The 19,298-nt window shown below is 38.6% G+C and overlaps 1 protein-coding gene across 4 annotated transcripts in view; it reads left to right on the forward strand.

Moving 5' to 3' along the window:
• Nucleotides 1-19,298, forward strand: part of SFXN2 (sideroflexin 2) — a 92,100-nt gene that overhangs the window by 40,726 nt on the left and 32,076 nt on the right. Inside the window, exon 1 of one of the 4 annotated variants that reach the window (XM_069098851.1) lies at nt 113-282. The exons of the other annotated variants lie outside the window; for them this stretch is intronic. Within the exon in view, the coding sequence (XP_068954952.1) occupies nt 256-282 (27 nt within the window). The 5' untranslated portion in view covers nt 113-255. Of the gene's footprint in view, nt 1-112; nt 283-19,298 lie in introns of those variants that run through there. 4 annotated transcript variants of the gene reach the window in all.

Genomic DNA, 19,298 nt, shown 5'->3' on the forward strand with positions numbered 1-19,298 from the left:
TCTGAGAGATGTCACGAGAAGGTGGGGGGGACGGGGCAGCAGGGAAGGGGGAGTGAGGAAAGCAGGAGGGAGGGAGGGAGCCTGCTTGGTTGGTTCCAGTACTGTTTACTTAATATTCTTTGCTAAGGAAGTCCAGTTCAAATAGGATTGCAACCACAATCTGCCTGCATTAGATGAGACATAGTTGTTAAAGACTTTTAACTTTTAAGAGCCTTTTGTTCTTAAACATAAGTGTGTGGATGATGCTGTTGCAGGATGCCTTTCCTTTGGGGTCTAAGACAGGTAATTCAATTGGTTTTGTGTTCTGTGTTTGGGAATGTAGTGAGGGAGGGAGCTTGTTATTGTTTTGGGTGGAAGAAATGTTTTAGAAAATGTCTTCCAGTTTGTGACAGGCCAGCTCCCACACAGCAATTCCCAGTCTTCCCTTCTTTACCCTTTTTGGTACTCACTTCCTTATGTTAACTCTCAAATCCACTCTGGTCATAGGCTGTTTTTAACTCTGCCATGTGCCACTCTTTTTTGATGTAGCTATGGTAGTGGTAGTCCTGCAGATCCCATAAAAAAAGGTAGACTGTGACACCTTATGGGGAAAAGAATTTGTGTGGTTGAGGGAGAGAAATTATTAATAAGGTGGACAGTGAAAGCCTTTACTCCTCCATTTTTATTTGACTGGCTATGAGAGACAGAATCACAGTATGCATTTTTAGAAGAGGTTCTCTGTGACCACTGTCTTTCTTTTGAAGTCCCAGGCTATCTATTAGTTCTTGTTTACAACTTGTAGCAACGGTACTGGAGCTTAGTGGACACAAGCAGGTGTCAGGAACGGTGATGTGGAAGTGGACACAGAACACTCACAGCACTGACTTTTTAAGCAGGTGGTCCCCAGTTGCAGAGGCCGGGAATGAATTACTTTGAGTTGCTGTCTGAAGAAGCAGCCCAAAGTTATAGCTGGTAACATAGCAGGGAATGAGCAACTGACTGGCTGCTGCCAAAAATTTGTCCAAAGGCTTTCTGAGAGTTAGAATCCAGTGTAGGTCACCTCCCCTCCCTGCCTCACTCCCAGTTGGTCTGAGAAGCATGGCTTATAGGAATGTGTAACTCTAACCACGCACAGAACTATGAAGGGCAGGTAGGAACTGGACTTACAACTTGAACCGTGTTCTTGCCCTTGCCTGAGATGAGGAAAGCCATAGAAAGGAAGAGCAGTAGGAACAAACCAGATGAGTTTAAAAGTGAGGCAGTGAAGTTGGTTAGGCTTCATCTTTAAAAAAAAGAACAACAAAGTGTTATCTATACAGGTGTGGTTTTCATGAGAAAGAATAAATTTTTGAGAATCTTGAAATATGCCTTTGATATTGTTAATTCTTGGTAGCATTTCCTCTGTGGCAGCCAACAGGCAAGTGGTGGTGTTGGCACTCTTCTGTACTCCCCAAAATAAAAAGATGGCTCTTTTTTTAAACCTAGAAGGGAGAGCAGAGAGGTCATGAGCAGTACTGAGAACAGAATGTAGATGGCCCAAGCTTTGTCGAGTCCTCAGCCGATGAAACCCCACAGTACTTTTTCTGATAGCCAGTGTGTTTAGGACACAGGTGAGTACACCAAGACAATGTGACCTAAGAGGGCTCCTTCCTCTAGAGAGGGCAGGAAGACTAGTGGTCCAGTCTGCAGCCAGGTGGGGGAGATCTTGTGTTTTATGTCTTTTATGATTACCTCTTTTGAAACTCAGGATAACTGTGCAGAGAGTTAACTCATACTAACTGACCCTGGTGGCTGGGGGCTGCTAGGGAATTGATGTTATAAGTTCTAGGAATAGCAGTATGTATATGGAAGTTATTCCTAGTTTGTCAAATTGACTTCAGATGAGACTTTGATTATCTCCATGTAAAATCTACCATCTTAGCTTTTTAAAAGAACAAAATTGAGAAACAGATTCAATTTAGCACACATTTTTAAGAATGTTGTTTTATTTTTGACATAAATGTGAAGGAAAGCTGCCACTTAATGATTCAAAGCAGAAAAAGGTCAGGTTGGGGGCAGGACAGTACCTTCCCTTCTCTGTTATTAGACTTTATGGACTGAATGAAATAGAAAATTACTAAAGATAATCTATCTAACGTATGTCCTGTAGGTCCAGCATGTGTAAGGAGGAAATGGACACAAAGCTTCTCTTCAAAGAGAGTCTGATATTCCATCAAATTTGAATCTAGTCCTCTTCTCCTGGGACTTGGATTAGCAGTCCATAGGGCTAGCTAAAGACCAGTTCTTTGCTATGAACTTCATTCAGAAAATATTTATTGATTGTTTGCTATGTGTAGAGCCCTGTGATAGGTGCTGTAGGATTTACAGATATGATCAAGGCATGATTTTTGCCCACAAGGAATTTGCCATCCTGTACTGTCTAGACAAGATACATACCATTTTGAGTAGAAGAAATGTTTTAGAAAATGTCTTCCATTTGGTTACAGGCCAGTTCTCATACAACAATTCCCAGTCTTTACTTCTTTCCCCTATTTGGTACTTAATTCCTTATCCTAACCCTCAAATCCACCCTAATCAGAAAAAGACAGAGTATGATGAGTGTCTAAAGGGATTGTTTCCTTCTTTGTACTTGTATCCCCAGCATTTAGCACATGGTAGGTACTTAATAAATGCTTGTTTGATAAGAGTCATAGGCAACAACTCTGAGAATTAGAGGAAAGAGAAATCATTTCCATATGAGAGAATCAGGGAGGTCCTTATGGAGGAGATCAGATTTGCGTCATGACATTAATAACAATTGTTTTTATATTTTGGTTGTATAGTGGCCCAGTTAAATGAGTTTCTATTGATAGAATACTGGTTCAACTAGATAGAATATTTTACACAGCTTACCTAGGACATGTTTCCTTTCACATTGAAACTACCCCTCCCCTGCCAGATTTGTCATGATAGCCAATTTCTTGAGGCCAGAAGTAAATAGGCAGTGAAGAGCCAAGGAAGAACCAGGGAAGGCTGGCTGTCATTGTCTGGGGTGTAACCTTTCCAAGAAGACATATTGCTATATGCCTTTGTCATAAAGAGGACATGGGACTTTTTTTGTGTGTCTGAAAAGGTGTCCTGATGATTTGCTGTTCTTTTGGTCTATTTCTCATTGATGACCAGGCTGATTCTAATTGGTGATCAGGGCAGCAGATCCTTCTAGATTATGAGTGGGCAAACTACTGGCTGAGGGTGTGTATATACCCTTTACATTTTTAAATTTAAAATTTTAAAAAATGTTTTCATGTTTTTAAATGCAATAAAACTTTGATTTAAAAAGGTAAAAACCGTTCTTACATTGCCTGTTGTACAAAAACTGACAGGGGGCGCAGTGTAGTTTGCTGATTCCAGTTCTAGATCAGAGGTGTCAGTCATATTCTGAGGCCCACAAAACTCTTGAGTATGGCCCTGCACCAGATTACAATGTAATTGGGAAGTGTTTGACAAAATAAATAAAACCATGATATACAACACAGATAATGTTAATTTATGGTTTTCTAAGTCAGTATGTGGCTGCAGAGATCCATTTCTATATAAGTTGGACACCCTTGCTCTAAATCATCAGGAAAATACTATGATAATAACTACCGTGTTTCCCCGATAATGAGACACTGTCTTATTATTTTTTTTGGACAGAAAAACACCAGAGGGCTTATTTTCAGGGGAGGGCTTATTTTAATGAACATTGACAGCAATTTTAATAAACAGGTAAATGTGAACAAGAAAAATGTACCTTTATTCAATAAGCAAATCACTGGGGAAGAACAGGATGACGCGCTCACTGCTGCAGCTCTGATTGGATGCAGCTCGGAGCACGGCGTGTAGCGCAGGGGATCACCTTCACTACAGTAGCAATCTCAATAGGGCTTATTTTCGGGGGAGGGCTTATTTTAGAGGAATCTTACACAGTGGGGGGAGGGCTTATTTTCGGGATAGGTCTTATTATCGGGGAAACACGGTATGATTGCCCATATGACCAGAAAGGGCAATGTTCTTTCTAAGAAAAAAGAAGAAATGAAGTATGCAGTACAAGCATTATTTTTGTTTTATGGCAGAGGAAACAGGACAGGGGTGATACATTAGAAGAACACCAGATTTGGAGTTAGAGGGCTAAAGTTTGAATCTTTTTGCCTAGGACAAGTCAATGAAGTTTTTTGGGCCTTATTTTCCTCATCGGTAAATAGAAGGAACTGAACTAGGCAGACTCGTCCATTTCAACTCTAAAACTATGCTCCTATGATTCTAGGTAAAGTTACTTTTTCAAAACTACACAGGAGATGGATTTGAAATCAGGTGTCCTGACAAGTCTATCACTTTCTCCTATATTTGTATCTCAGTGCTTTTGTTATAGCCTTTAGACCAGGACAATTACCTGGACCAAACGTGGTGGTGTTTGAAACCTATATTATATTCCCTTCTGCTGGGAGACAGAAGATGTTAGTTTGGGGGTTCTGATCTCCAGTAGGCTGAGTGGAAGAGGTGTCTGTACTGTCTGGTACTAATACAATAAGGTCCTAGGAGCAGGGGCCCACCAGGTTGCTTAAGGAGGGCAAAACCAGTGCAGGCCAGATCCAGATAAGTAGTGGGATTGGGACACTAAGTGGCCACTATGCTTCCAGCCTGGGGTAGATAAGACTGTCTCAAAACTGAAGAAGAGAGAATAAACTGGCTTCTGTCATGCTCCTTTTTTTTTTTTTAATTCCTCTGAGCTATTGTGGAGTGCTGAGCAGCAAATTGTGGATGTTGTGACCCTGTTGGGCTTTCTTTCTTCCTTCACAATTCTCTCCTCCAGGTAGAACACACAAGTGCAGTGAGAGCCCAGCTTGGAAAGGACTTCGATGTAATGCAAACAGACAGCAAAGGGGATGTTGTTATTTGCACTACTAAAGGTTCAAACCCAAATCTTGGGTTGAATTTCTTTTTTTGAAGTCCTGTAACACAACTTTAGAAAATATATAGATTCTTTTCTTCCACCTCCTTTTAAAAATAAAAAGGAGAGACAGATTCAGACCCTGTTCCTTTGGGATATTATATGTGAATTCTTGAACTCCAACTCTGTCTGTTGAAAGAAGCTATTTCAGAGGCCCAAGTCTTGTTTTTCATCACATTCCTGTTATCAGAGTAAAGAGAACTCAGTTGACTGAAGAAAGTCAGTGGATGGGAGGAATGTAACTGCTGATTTTTTAACTTTAATCCTGGATGGAGCCAAAGAAAACAATCACTTCCTCCAGTAATAGCCCCTATGTTTAATACCCCTCCCCTCCCCCTTTCCTTGGAGAGGTAAACATGCATCCAGTAAAATATAACAATTTTGCCCTCTTTTTTAAACTAATGCTACATTACACTCTCATTCTTTGGCTCACAGATAACAATGTTACCAACCTCTTTCTCTTCCTCCCCAGTATGTTCCTGGCACTTTGACTTTTTGTTGATTTAGATTTAGGAGTATTATATTGAAATGGGAACTACTATGTTGCTAGATGCCTTTGTGGCTTGCTATGTTGGACCCAGCCAGCATGGAACCCTGAATTTCATAAACTGTCTTAGTTTCTTAAGTGACTTGACTTAGTGATTTGAACCTGAAAATTGAACGTTGCCTGACCCTGAACCATTTCCCCCCCTTTGAATAGGAACAAAGTAGAGATGCAGTAGGAGGAGTTTACATTTGTCCCTAGTCAAAGAGAGACACTTTCAGGATGTCAGAAGCATCAAGTGGAGGGAAAATATGAATGGGGTACCTTTAGTTCAAGTCAACAAACATTTACTAAGTGCTTTTTGGGTTTGAGACACTGGGCCAACATGTATACTTTGCTTATTTTAGTCTATGTGAATGTTCCCATCACTGGTAGCACTGATATACACAGATATATACTATGTGTTAGTTGTGATGCAGGGGGAAAAAGAGATACAAAGTACTGTAGGTAAGTAAGGAAGGAAGTAAGCCAGTTCCTTTCTAGAAAAATAGCCTTGAACCTGCTTGGGGTGAGTTTTACATAAATTGGTTCCCTCAAGATTCAGTGCAATAGAAACAGCTATTTAGCCATTCAAGTCCCTCCCTATTGAATATCATTAGGTTTACCCACGTGCTTTAAATGAACCTACCCCAAAACAGGGCCTCTTGGCTCAAAGTCCTTGTTTTTAAGCATTGAACAGTTTGTCATGTGGTTCTCATTTAGAGTTTGGAGATCGTAGTTTAGCCACTAGCCAGTAGTATTTTGAAAGCTTCTAGAACTTCTACTGTGGAGCTAATGGGTGTGCTTAAAATAGGGACTATCACTAAAACTAGGCAGATTTCCAGAGTTTGTTGGAAATTTGTCTGCTCTGTCTTATGAGGTTCTAAGTTTTAGGAAACAGGCTTATGGTTTGTCTGGTTCTTAACAAGCTTGCCATGTGGTGTTTGGGACATCCGATGTTAGGGTCAGAGAACCCAGGAATTAGATAGACTGTGTTAAGTGCCATAAAAAGGGGCACAGATGAAGTACTGTAGATAGGAAGGAAGGAATCCATCATAGCCTGGGCGAATCAGGGAAGGCCTTGTGAAAGACATTACACCTCCATCAAAATGTTATTCTCTGTTGCAGCTAAAGCAACTGATAAACCAAACTAAAATCACAGTAGATGCAACCCAGATTTGACTCTTGCTTCAGTTTGTGATATGTGATTAGGAAGCATGAGCTATTTTAAGGAGAATTAAGCTGTTGAATCCTGTTGTGTTGTTGCTTCATTATTAATTAGTAAGTCTTTCCTGAGTCCCATCCAAATGTGCCCCTGGGATAGATAACACTGGCTGCAGCTGAGAAGTGGGTTATCCTTGTCCTTATCCTCAATGAGCTCCCATTCTGTTGGGGAGGGCACAGAACAATTAAGGAAGAGTGTAAGATAGGACAGAACTAAATGTTAAAATGTGTGGTACAGACTTAAGTTTACTGAAGTTCAGAGAAAAGTGATCATGGTCAGTGATGACTAGAAGAGAAAGTCTGGATGAACAGGAATCTGTACTATATGGGGAGAATGAGTCAAGAACTGGAAGGGCTTTCGTAAGTGGAAAACAGGTCTCTGATGGAAGTCAGGGTGTGCTTTCTACTGTCATTCCAAGCAATGTGTTTGTCTGCTTGCCTCTGTATTTATAAGCAGCTTAGTGGTTTAGAATTTTAACTCCTAAACTTCTCCCTCAACTAATGGCTGTCATATTAGGATTGACTCTTATTGGAAACAGTTGGCAGGCAGTCACTTTGCCAGCAGGTAGATCAGACATAGCAATTCTGGAATAGAAATTGGCATTTTCCTCTCATTGGACGTTCCCTTAGGAATTATTAAGCAGCAATTCTTGACAATTGTGCCAGGTTTCTGTTGTAGTTCATGCTTAATGTAACTTACCCTATCTAGTGAGGGAAATAAATACCTCTTCCAAATAATCTGAAATCTGTTTTAGACTTGCGAAGTGTCAAAATTTATACTTACTCCTCCCCCTTTTATTAATGTCATTAGTGTCTGATGAAGAAAGAGCTTCTGGTTTCTGAAGTCTGTCTTTTATCCTCTATCAGATTGCATGGAAGACATTTTTAATGTGCTTCTCTCTCTATGGAACAGAAGTAAAGAGTTTTATAAGATCATAGATTTAGAGCTAGAAGAGACCTTAGAGGCTATTGAATCTACCCTTTCGTTTTACAGATGGAGAAATTGAGGTACAAAGGGGTTAAATATGTCTTTGCCTAGGGTCCCAAAGCTACTAAGAGCCTTAAGGCAGGATTTGAACCCAGGTCTTTCTGACTTCAAGTTTAGCACTCTGGCTATTATTTCACATTGCTTTCTTGAACTTGCTTGAAATTTTTATTGACTGAAAATCTGGTGCTGGTGGTCTCCAGACAGGCAGATACACTTAGAGAGAAAGTTGTTGAACTATGATCCTTCGACTCCAAACAAGGCTGCTGAAATGGAATAGTATTTCTGAGGAAGAAGGCTTAAATGAAAAATTACTTTTAAAACTAGTAAGGTCTTAGATGACAGTACCCTCACTCCAGGGTGGTATGGTAAAATGATATTGTTTAAAATTTTATTAAAATCTCACAAAAATAAACTTGCATTATTTCTTAGCTTAAAATGTACTTTCTTCTGTGTTTTGTTTCACCAAGTATCTTTTAAGAAGTACAACAAAATCTTAGTTAACTGAAATAATATTAATAATGACTCATTCTCATGTAGTGGGTTGTTTTGTTTTGTTAGGAGGCAATTGGGGTTAAGTGACTTGCCTAGGGTTACACAGTTATTAACTATTTGAGGCCAGATTTGAACTCGGGTCCTCCTGACTCCTGTACCACTTAGCTGTCCCTTATGTAGAGTTTTAAGGGTGATGAATTACTTCCCTCAGAATAACCTTGTGAGTTCAAGTAATTACTTTCAATTTTCCATTAAGGAAAGGAAGGTATAACAAGTGATAAGCTCCGAATCAGCTTCTGGCATGGTGCCAAGTGTGTTAGAACTAGAATTTGAATTCAGTTTTCCTGACCCCAAGTCTCTTTCCACTACACTACACTGCTTCTCAAGGTACCATACTTTAGAGGAAAGAATTATAACCTAGGATGTAGGAGACTTGACTTGTAGTCCTGATTTTTTCAGTAACTTAGTGTTTGACTATAGGCAAATCTTTTAATTTCGTGGAACTTCAGCTTCATCATCTGTTAAGTGCAAATTGTAACTACCTTGACTACCTATATCATGGGGTTATTGTAAGGATTAGATGATATTTCTTATGAAAAAAGCTTCAAAAAGCAACTAGTATTACATAAATGTTGGAGGTGACACACTTTTGAAGGAGTTTTATACCTAATATTTGGAATATATATTTGGAAAAACTGCAGACCTTAGTCCCCCAAAAAAGGGACTGAAAAAATATCAGTAACTACCAACCCCATGCACTTACTTTCCCATCTCTACAAAATCTTTATTAGAATGATCTACACAGGGACAGCCAGGTGGCGCAGTGAATAGAGCAGCGGCCCTGGAGTCAGGAGGACCTGAGTTCAAATCCGACCTCAGACACTTAACATACTTACTAGCTGTGTGACTTTGGGCAAGTCACTTAACTCCAATTGCCCTAAAAAACACATATTGAGATCATCCTTGATGGAGATATGGGATGAGAACATTCGAGTTTTCACAAACATTGCTATATAGTGGGCCATCTTATAGTCACACAGGTGACTAAAATATTTAGAGAATAAAAGATTCTATATTTTTGGACTATAAAAAACATTTGATTCAATAAAACAGAATGCCCCCTTAAAGGCTGTCTTCCAACAACTTCGAATACATCAAATACTGTGGATAAGATTCAGAATCACTTAAAAGAATTCCAGCCTTGTTATCCACATAGGAAAAACCAAGCGGATGAAGAATATATATATAGTTTAGAATAGGATATGAAGTTGGATGGATGGACTAAAGAAATAGTCCATTAGTACCTATATATCTTTGACAGGTACCACAAATAGACAATAAATTGGGACCAGAAATAAATAGGGGAGGAGAGAGGGCTAAATTACCTTTGGAAATTGAAGGGTGATTTTAATGACCCTTCACTTCTTCTTGAAACAAAAGCCTAACTTTAATGACAGTACCATTCTCTGCTATGTGACCAGTTGTAAGTTGTGTAACATTAATCTCCAAAGGATTAAAGTTGTGGGTCAGCTAAGGGCAGTGTAGAGGCACATGATGGGCACAAGTGGGCTGTGATGTAAAGACTGACATCAGAGAGATGGTTGGCTAGAAAATAATTGAGATTGTGGAGCAAGAGTGAGGGATGAGAAAAAACCCATGTACTACATCCACACAGTGACAAGAGAAGGCCCTAAGCATGCTCCTTTAGACGAGTCTAGAGAACTCAAGAACTATGCACAAGACACATTGGGGATGGTTTGTCAGACAGTCAGTAAACATTTATGAAGCATCTGCTATGTGTCAGGCACTGTGCTAAGCACTGGGGATACAAGAGTCAAGATAGTCCCTGCCCTCAGGGAATTTATAATCTGATGGGGGAGAAGGCAAGCAAATATGTACAAACAAGCTATATACAGGATAAATTGGAAATAATTGTTAGAGGGAAGGCACTAGAATTAAGAGGAGTTGGGGAAGGCTTCTTTTAGAGATGAGATTTTAGTTGGAATTTAGAGGAAGCCAGTAGGCAAGAGATGAGGAGGGAGAGCATTCCAGGCATGGGGGAGAGCCAATAAAAATGCCTACAACTGAGAGATGAAGTGTCTTTTTTGTAGAACAGCAAGGAAGCCAGTGTCACCGGAATTGAATATTTATTTATTGTGATCTGTGTTGTTCAAGGGAGAACCGCACAATGATGATTACCAATCTATCGAAATACTGAATGATGTCATAAACATTATTAACTGGGACTCTGAATCAGAATCATTTTCCTCTTCTTGACTTTTAGAAAAAAAGAGGCAAATAAGCCTATATGACTTTTTATTTAAAACAAAACACCATAATCAAGGTCCCAATGTGTCCTGAAGATCATATATGTTCAGTACAATTTCCTTAATCTAAATAATATTCTACCTGATAATCAGAATGGTCACCTAGAAATTCTGCAAATGAATCGTCAAGTGAAAGAAGGAATTGTGTTCTGTAGTCTTGTACTAACCACAGCACAAAAAACACTCTTTAGAAAATAAAGAAACAAAAATGAGTTTGCTAGACTGTAAGCTCCTTGTTCACAGGGTCAGCACTGAGCATAATAATATAATGAATATTTGATTGTTTTTTTACACTTCAGAGTATTTTTTAAATATTATGGTTATTGAAGGGTTATATTATTTGCCAAAATGCATTCCTCATCTATGCATCTTCTTATTTGCGTTTCTATGGATAGTTTTCCTACATTTTTCTTCACTTCATTGATTATAGTTACTTAATCTTTACTGTGGAGAAGAAAAGACTAAATGACTATTGTATATTTCTACTGAAATGAAATTTGACCATTACCTTTTTTTAGTTTTTGTGTTAGAAATTGGGAGGTGAGGAAGAAAACACCCATAAGCTATGCTACTTAGCTTTAGGGTATGGGAGGGACAGAGCGTGTGAACCTGCAGAAGAGTAGATCTGGATAGGACTGGACAAAGTACACGCTGATGGCCATGTTAGCAGCCCCTCAAAGGCCTAACCCCCTCAACATGCCACCTGCTATTTTAGGCCTCACCTTGTGTGACTAGCCCCTGCCAGATGTGCCAGTCTGCTTGGTGGGTTTCTTACGGGACAGAAATGCCTAAAGATGAGGGAACTGTCAGGCTTTTTCACTGGCAGCCAAAGCAAGGAAAGTGAAACATTAACCCAGGTAGCACATAAGCATGTGATCAGACACCTAATTGCCATTCTCTTTGCAGCTGCATGTAAGACAGACCCTTCAGCCCTAGCAAAAGCCTACATTTTGTTAGGCTACTAAAATCAAATAATGTACGGTGAACTCACTCATCAGCTAGAATTTATTTAATATCCTCATTTTATAGAGGAGAAAACGGATGCCTGGAAAGGTGTTAAGATTTGCCCAAAGGTTTCCACCTAGACTATTGATATATCTATTACATAGGACAATCTAATGAAAGCACTTAATTTTAACTTTTGTGTGATTAGAACCTTATTGACAGCTGTCATAGAATCAGAGATTTAGAACTGGAAGGGACATGAAGACATCTATCTTACAGAGAAGGAATCTGAAGCCAATATCACATAGGTAGTAAATTACCTGAGCTGGTATTTGAAATTGGTTGAACTGTACTCTGTTGCTCCACATCATCGGCTAAGTGTTGAGAGCTTCCTTTTGCAAAATTCAGCTTAACCAAAAAAGTTTTTTAAAAATGCCAAACTCAGCTTACCCCCAAAAAGTTTTTTTTTTTTAAAGCAATTGAGGTTAAGTAACTTGCTCAAGGTTGCACAGCCAGGTGTTTCTGGGTGGGTGCTAAGTGTCTGAGCCCGGATTCGATCCCCAGGTCATCCCGACACTGGGGCCGGTGTTCTTACTCGCCGTGCTACCTGGCCACCCCCAAAAAGTTTTTTTTTAATGTTAAAAAAAAGTTTTTAAAAATGCTCTGCCATTCAGCTTATTATAGTGGCGTTTTGGTTAATAATAATTCACATTTATAAAGCACTTTAAAATTAACAAAGCACTTTGTTACAACTTTGTGAGGTAGTGCAAGTATTATTAGCCTCAGTTTTCAGTACCTTAGAAAATTTAGGTCCAGATGATAACAGTTGACACATACAAAGGTTTAAGCTTTACAACTTGTTTTACATACATTATCTTGCCTCATACAATTTAAATACTTAACTGCTCTACATTTGTTTCTGGGTTGTTAATTTTGCTTCCCCATGAGATAGGAGACCAAATCATATGCTGCTTCTTAACTCTTACCCCCTGGATTGCTATGAGTTTCTCTACAATATTGTGAGGTATAGGGGCGGCCAGGTAGCACACCGAGTAAGAGCACCGGCTCCAGTGTTGAGAACACCTGGAGATCGAATCCCGGGCTCAGACACTTAGCACCCACCCAGAAACACCTGGCCGTGTAACCTTGAGCAAGTTACTTAACCCCAATTGCTTAGGGGCGGCCAGGTGGCTCAGCAAGTAAGAGCATCGGCTCCAGTGTCGGGATGACCTGGATCAAATCCGGGCTCAGATACTCAGCACCACACCCAGAAATAATAACTGGCCGTGTAACCTTGAGCAAGTTACTTAACCCCAATTGCTTTAAAAAAAAATATTGTGAGGTATATATTACATACATTACTAGCACATTTTGAAATGAGGATTAGAGAGGTTAAGTGACTTGTCTGGTGTCATGCAGTTAGCATAAGAGCTAGGACTTGAACTCAGATCTTCTGACTGCCAAGACTGCTGCTCTTTCTACTATACTATGACTGTTGGGAGTGTACTAAAAAAAAGTCTATCACTTAGCAAAAAAGATGAAGGTAGAATTAGTCAGTGAAAAAAATATTTGAGCATCTACTTTATGCCCAGCTCTCTACTAAGTACTCTAAGAGAGTAGGAGTCCAGAAATGGGCTCCCCCTTCTTGGAGGACAGGTAAAACTCATACAGAGGAAACAATTATGGAGCACTTAAGTATTCATGAGCAGGTCAAAACATCACTCTCACAATGTCATTAGTCCTTTTTGAGAATAAAGGACGAACAACAGCAAATTGTATGAAACAGGTTAAGTGCAAATTAAAGAAAAGTGAATATCTAGAATAATCAGGGAATGCTTCATGAAGGCAGTGAGACTTGCTCTGGGCTTTCAAGGAAAAATTACATCAATAATTGACATTTACATTACTCTTTAAGGTTCCTTACGTCATTTTGCGTACACTTTAGATTGGTGGAGAGGTGGGAGGAGAATGTAGACAAGGAATAAATCAGGAATGTTTGAGAGGACAGCAAAGAAATGAAGTGTATTTAGAAGACTAGAAGATGAGATTGAATAAGGTGGAGCCAAACTAAGGAGGGACTTGAAATCTAGAACCAAGAAGTTTTGACTTGATTCAGGCAGCAGTGGAGGGAACCATTTTAGATTCTTAAATAGGGGAGTGACATGATAAAGCTAATGTTTTGGGAAGGTCTTTCTATTATATTAGTAAGATTAGTAAGTTAAGAGGCTTAGCTTTCATATAGATGAGCATAAGAAAGATTCATTAATAGTACTTACAGAGGGAACCGGAAAAGGGGGCTCCTTAATGGGTGTCATGTCTAATTTAAAACATGCTAATTAATGACTTGAGTCTGGCACCATAGAGACTGCTTGATATGGTGGATGGAGAACTAGCCACTCTACTCTGATATTTTATAGGCTTTGTGAGTGGTAAGTGGCCAGAGATATCAGATATGCAAGACCACAACACTACCTATCCAGATTAAAATGCAATTGCCAAATATTTAACAAAAAATAAATGAAAATACAGTAGAAAAATAGATGATGTTAATATGTAGTTTTCTGAATCAGTGTGCAGACAGCAGGGTTTAATAGCCCCTGTTTCTATTTGAGTTTGACACCACTAATCTGGCAATTCTTTAAGACTCTTAAGTTGTCAAGTAGGTACCAATGTGCATCTATCAAGGAAGTTCCTTAAAAGGAGCCAGTGGAATCACAGGTACAGTCTCTATCCTTGACTATGAGTAGGCTGTGCACATAGTAGGTAGTCATTAAACACTCAGCCTTTTCACGAATCTAGAAAGTCAGGAAGACATAAATCTTATATTGGAGGAAGAAACAAGGTTCAATTTTTCCAACTTTTGTCTAATGTAAAAATTTATATTTTTTGTTTTAACACAATAAGTATCCCCCAAAACCTGTCTTAAAGTTCATTTCCTAAAATATTTCATTGATCATTAACAGAAAGGAGGGATATATATCTTTAATCGTGACACTGTGATACTAATATTGACCCTTGTATTTTATATCAGTTTTGTTGTTTCTCCATGTTAACTTTTTTTAATCCTTAATGTCTAGTACATAGTATATGCTTAATAAAATTTTATTTAAAAAATTATTTTATAATAAGATACATTTTTCTTCCCCTCTTGCCCCCCAAATTAAGAGGAAAAAAAAGATAAAGAAAACCCTTATAACAAATATGCATAGTTAAGCAAAGTATTCCCACATTATCTATGTCTGAAAATGTATGTCTTGTTATGCACTTCAATCTATCACCTATATATTGGGAGGTGGGTAGCATAGATCATTATTAGTTCTCTGCAACCATGTTTGGTCATTGCATTAGTCAGAGTTTTAAGTTTCTCAGAACTATTTGTCTTTATAATGTCATTGTTATTGTATATATTGTTTTTGATTCTGCTTACTTCTCTGCATCAGTTCATAAGTCTTCTCAGCTTTGTCTAAACACATCTATTTCTTCATTTCGTTCAGTACAGTAGTATTCCATTACATTCACTGACCATAATTTATTCAGCCATTTTCTAAGTGATGACCACTTCTTTAGTTTCTGGTTCTTTGCCATTACAAGAAGGGCTACTATAAACATTTTTATACCTGTGGATACTTTCATTCATAAATGTGTATTGATTGAGTCTTTATTGTTCTCTTGGCTCTCAACATTCAGATAAGTCTTTCCAGGTTTCTCTTGAATCCTTATATTCATTATCTATATTATAGTAATGTTCAATTTACATTCATATGCCGCAATTTTACCATTCTCCAGTCACTGGGAACATATTTTGTTTCTAACTTTTTGTTACTAAACAATGCTGCTATGAACATTTTTTTTTGGTGTATGTGTTTGTGTGTATGTATATATTTTCCTGTTGTCAGTAACCTCCCTGGGATGTCATGTCAGTATTAAATCCCTGTGTCAAAAGGTAGAAGAATTTAGTAAAATTTTTTGCAGAATTACTGTAATACCAAGCAAAGGCAACTCCAAGGTTCAGAATACCATCATAATAACTCTCCCATTTTACTCGGTGACAAATTAAGGCCAAACATTCACAGAACAGAGAAAATCAAAATACAGCATTCACCAAGTACAATTCAATAACTTCCAAGTACTACTACACCCCTGGAAAGTACATTTATTTAGTCAGTCACAAAGTCACTCTTCTCAAATGGAGATTAAGATTAGTTTCCAATCATAAACAAAGTACATTCATTTGGTTAGGCACAGAGCACAAAAAGTCAAGTTTCCCACCCCTGGATCACAACTGAATTACAATTATCATCAGTTAACACCAAGCACCTCAAAAGGGGCAGTGGAGAGCACAAAGGTCATCTGCCCCTGAGCTACAGCAAGGTTAAGATATCATCACAGCATTCAGTACCCAAGGAGAGATCTTTTCTTCATCTTGACCGCAGGCAAATTCTCAGTAATCTCTGTTCCTGGGGAGACAAAGCTTAAAGCCACAATATACATTGCCAGTGGCCTCATTCAATTCACTCTCTGCCTGCAGAACAGTCCCAGGACCCCTGAAAATATCAGCAAGACCCTCTCCCAGGATTTCTGTAAACATACAAGAAAATCCTTCTTCAGGGCTTCTGAACCAACAGCAAGGTTCCAGGACCTCTGCAAAAACAGCACTGTCCTTCACCAGTGGACAAATCTGGCAAAACAACATCAAAACAGACAAAATATCAGCATCACAGCCATGTCTCCTCAGTCCTTGGCAGCTCCAGGTGGCAGCTCTCAAAAGTCCTGGGCAGCTCCAGCTAGCCCTCAGCAATCCTTTCTCTCTGCCTCCATGATGCTGCTTCCAAAAATTCTTCTGTCTCTCTTTGCTGGGGCCTCCTCTCTAAATCCACAGCACCAGCTCCTCCCAGTTCAGCCCTCTCTTTTCATGTCAATAAGTCCATCTCTCAAGTGGGATTCACAAGCTCTGGGTTTTACCACTCAACTCGAAAACCAAGCCAATGCAAGGGGATCTTTAAATTCCATTACTCTTACAATTACTAATTATTTTCCAGAATAATCAAACCAACTCTCAGTAATGAATTAGTGTTCCTGTCTTCCTATAGCCTCAGCTCCAACAATGATTTTTCCTATCCCGTAGTGTCTCTCTTGGTTTGGATGTGAAGTAATATTCAGGGTTTTAAAATTGCATTTCTCTGGTATTTTAATCTGAATATTCTTTAAAGTAGTTATTTATTATTTCTATTACTATTGTTAGGCACTCAAATTCTTATCATGTTCGTATTGCTTGATCCTTTGACCATAATGGGGAAGAGCTCTAACTTTTATATATTTATATCAATTCGCTATAAATTTTGAACAAAGGCTTTTATAGGAAATAGATAAGCAAAGATTTCCCCCCCAATCTGTATCTTTTCTTTTGGTTCTATTTGTGTAAAAGCTTTTTTACTTTATATAATCATGACAGTCTCTTAGATTTTTTTTTTTTTTTGCTTTTTGGAGGGCAATTGGGGTTAAGTAACTTGCCCAACTCACATGGCTAGGTTTTGTGTGTGTATGTGTATGTGTTAAGTGTCTGAGGCCAAATCCGAACTCACATCCTCCTGACTCCGGGGCTGGAACTCTACTCACTGCGCCACTTAGCCACCCTTGTCTCTTAGATTTTATGATCTTCTATTTTATGTTATAAAATTCCCCCCCTCCATAATTATGAAAGATATAACCTTTCAGTTTCCTAGATTTTTAAAGATGGTATGATGTTTTATATTTAGACCTATTTAGAATTTATTGTGGCATAAAGCATTGATCAAGACTTTTTTTTATCAGATTGTTTTCTTCTCTTCCTAGAAGTTCTTAGCAAATGAATCTCTTCCCTCATAGTTTTATGTTCTTGAGTTTATTAAACACTAGCATACCATGTGCATTGTTTTCTAGGTCTTACTTATCTAGTATTTTCTTCTGTTTATTTTTTCTATTATTAATCTAGCATCAGTCTTGATAATTACTGCTTTTACTATAGATGGAGATCTGTTGTACCAAATCTGCTTTTTAAAAAAATTCATTAAATCCCTTGATCTTCTTGACCTTTTATTCCTCCAAATTAATTTGTTATTGTCTAATTCTGTATTCTTTTTGTAATTTGTGATATCTGGTAGAATATAAACTCTTTGAGGGTAAGGACTTTCACAACTGTATCTCTGTATCCCAACACTTAGCTCAGTGCCTGGTATATAATAGGCATTTAATAAATGCTTGTCGGGGCGGCTAGGTGGCACAGTGAATAGAGCACCAGCCCTGGAGTCAGGAGGACCTGAGTTCAAATTCGACCTCAGACACTTAACACTTACTAGCAGTGTGACCTTGGGCAAATCACTTAATCCCAATTGCCCTGGCTTCCCCCCTCCAAAAAGAAATCAATCAATCAGTCAATCAATGTTTGTCAGTGAATTTTTTTGGTGCAACATTAAATCTGTAGAATAATAAATGTAATTATTTTTATATATTGGTGTATTCTAGATGTGAATATTGACTCTCTAGTTACTTACATCTCCTTTTATTTCTGTATTGTCATATTGTAGTTGTATTTGTTTTGTCTGGACTTTAAGATTGATGCTAATTTCTGGCTCCACCTGAAAATTGCCCGGATTGTTCATAGAATCAGAAGTGGCCTCAAAGGATATTTAGTCCAACCTGTAAGAATCCTCCCTTGCGTAGATTTCTGACAAGTGTTTCATTATCTTGCTCTCTGTTTTTTAAGACTTTTGAGGAAGAAGAAACTTCTTACAATCCAAGACAGCCTATTCTACATTGATAGCTCTAATCATTAGGAAAATATTCCTTATATCAAGCCTAAATTTGTCTTCCTCATGTCTTCTTACCATTGTTTTAGTTCTACCCTACAGAGCCAAACAAAATAAATTTGATTCTTCTTCCACATGACAACCTTTCAAGTACTTAGAAGACTGCTATAATGTCTGCTCTAAGTCTTCTCCAGGTTAAACCTTCCCAGTTCTTCCAGTCAGTCTTGGTATGTCAGTCTCTATTTCTCCTCCCCATCTTTGTCCCACATTTGGAATGCTCTCTGATTTGCCAAAATATGGCAGTGGCACATGTAGTTCAGAGACAAGCTTGTTGTTGTGGAGTTCTATAACAATAGAACTGTCAAAGTTTGATGAAGGGGAAATTGGAATCTATAACTCTTAGGGTTGGAGATATAGAGATAGAATCAATCTTTTTTTGTTTGCTTTTGCTTTTTGGAGGGCAATTGGGGTTAAGTGACTTGCCCAAGGTTACATGGCTAGTTTTTGTGACACTTAGTCTGAGGCCAGATTTGAACTCAGGTCCTCCTGACTCCAGGGCCGGTGCTCTACTCACTGTGCCACCTAGCTGCCTGATAGAATCAATCTTATGGATAATCTAGTTCTGTCACTTCATTTTAAAGGAGGAAACTGAGGGCTAGAGAGGAAAACTCACTTGCCTAGTATCACCCAGGTTGTATGTGGAAGAACCAAAGTTAAAATCCTTGTCCTCTGATTACAGATCCAGTACTCTTTCCATGCACCATGCTAGTACTCTCCAAAGATCACATGACTAGTTAATTGTGGAATCAAGACTAGAAGTCCTGTCTCTCAACTTCTAGGTCACAGTGCTTTCCACTGTTATCTATTACCATTCCTAATCAGTATTTCTGCTGAGCAGCTTCCTTCAGTCTCTTGCTTTTCTTCTTCACCACCTCCTTCATTTTCAAGGCCTTGTATCCTAAGGTAATAGTGCCTTCTGTCCTGTCCTTCCCCCTTTTCTTTTCTTCAACAACTCAAATCTCCAATAGCTTCCTCTTACCTATAGGATAAAATAATATTTAAAAAA

This window comes from Petaurus breviceps, unplaced genomic scaffold, assembly GCF_028583685.1.
Source record: "Petaurus breviceps papuanus isolate PSGF00001 unplaced genomic scaffold, PetGlider_PUasm1.0 37, whole genome shotgun sequence".
Lineage (NCBI taxonomy): Eukaryota > Metazoa > Chordata > Mammalia > Diprotodontia > Petauridae > Petaurus > Petaurus breviceps.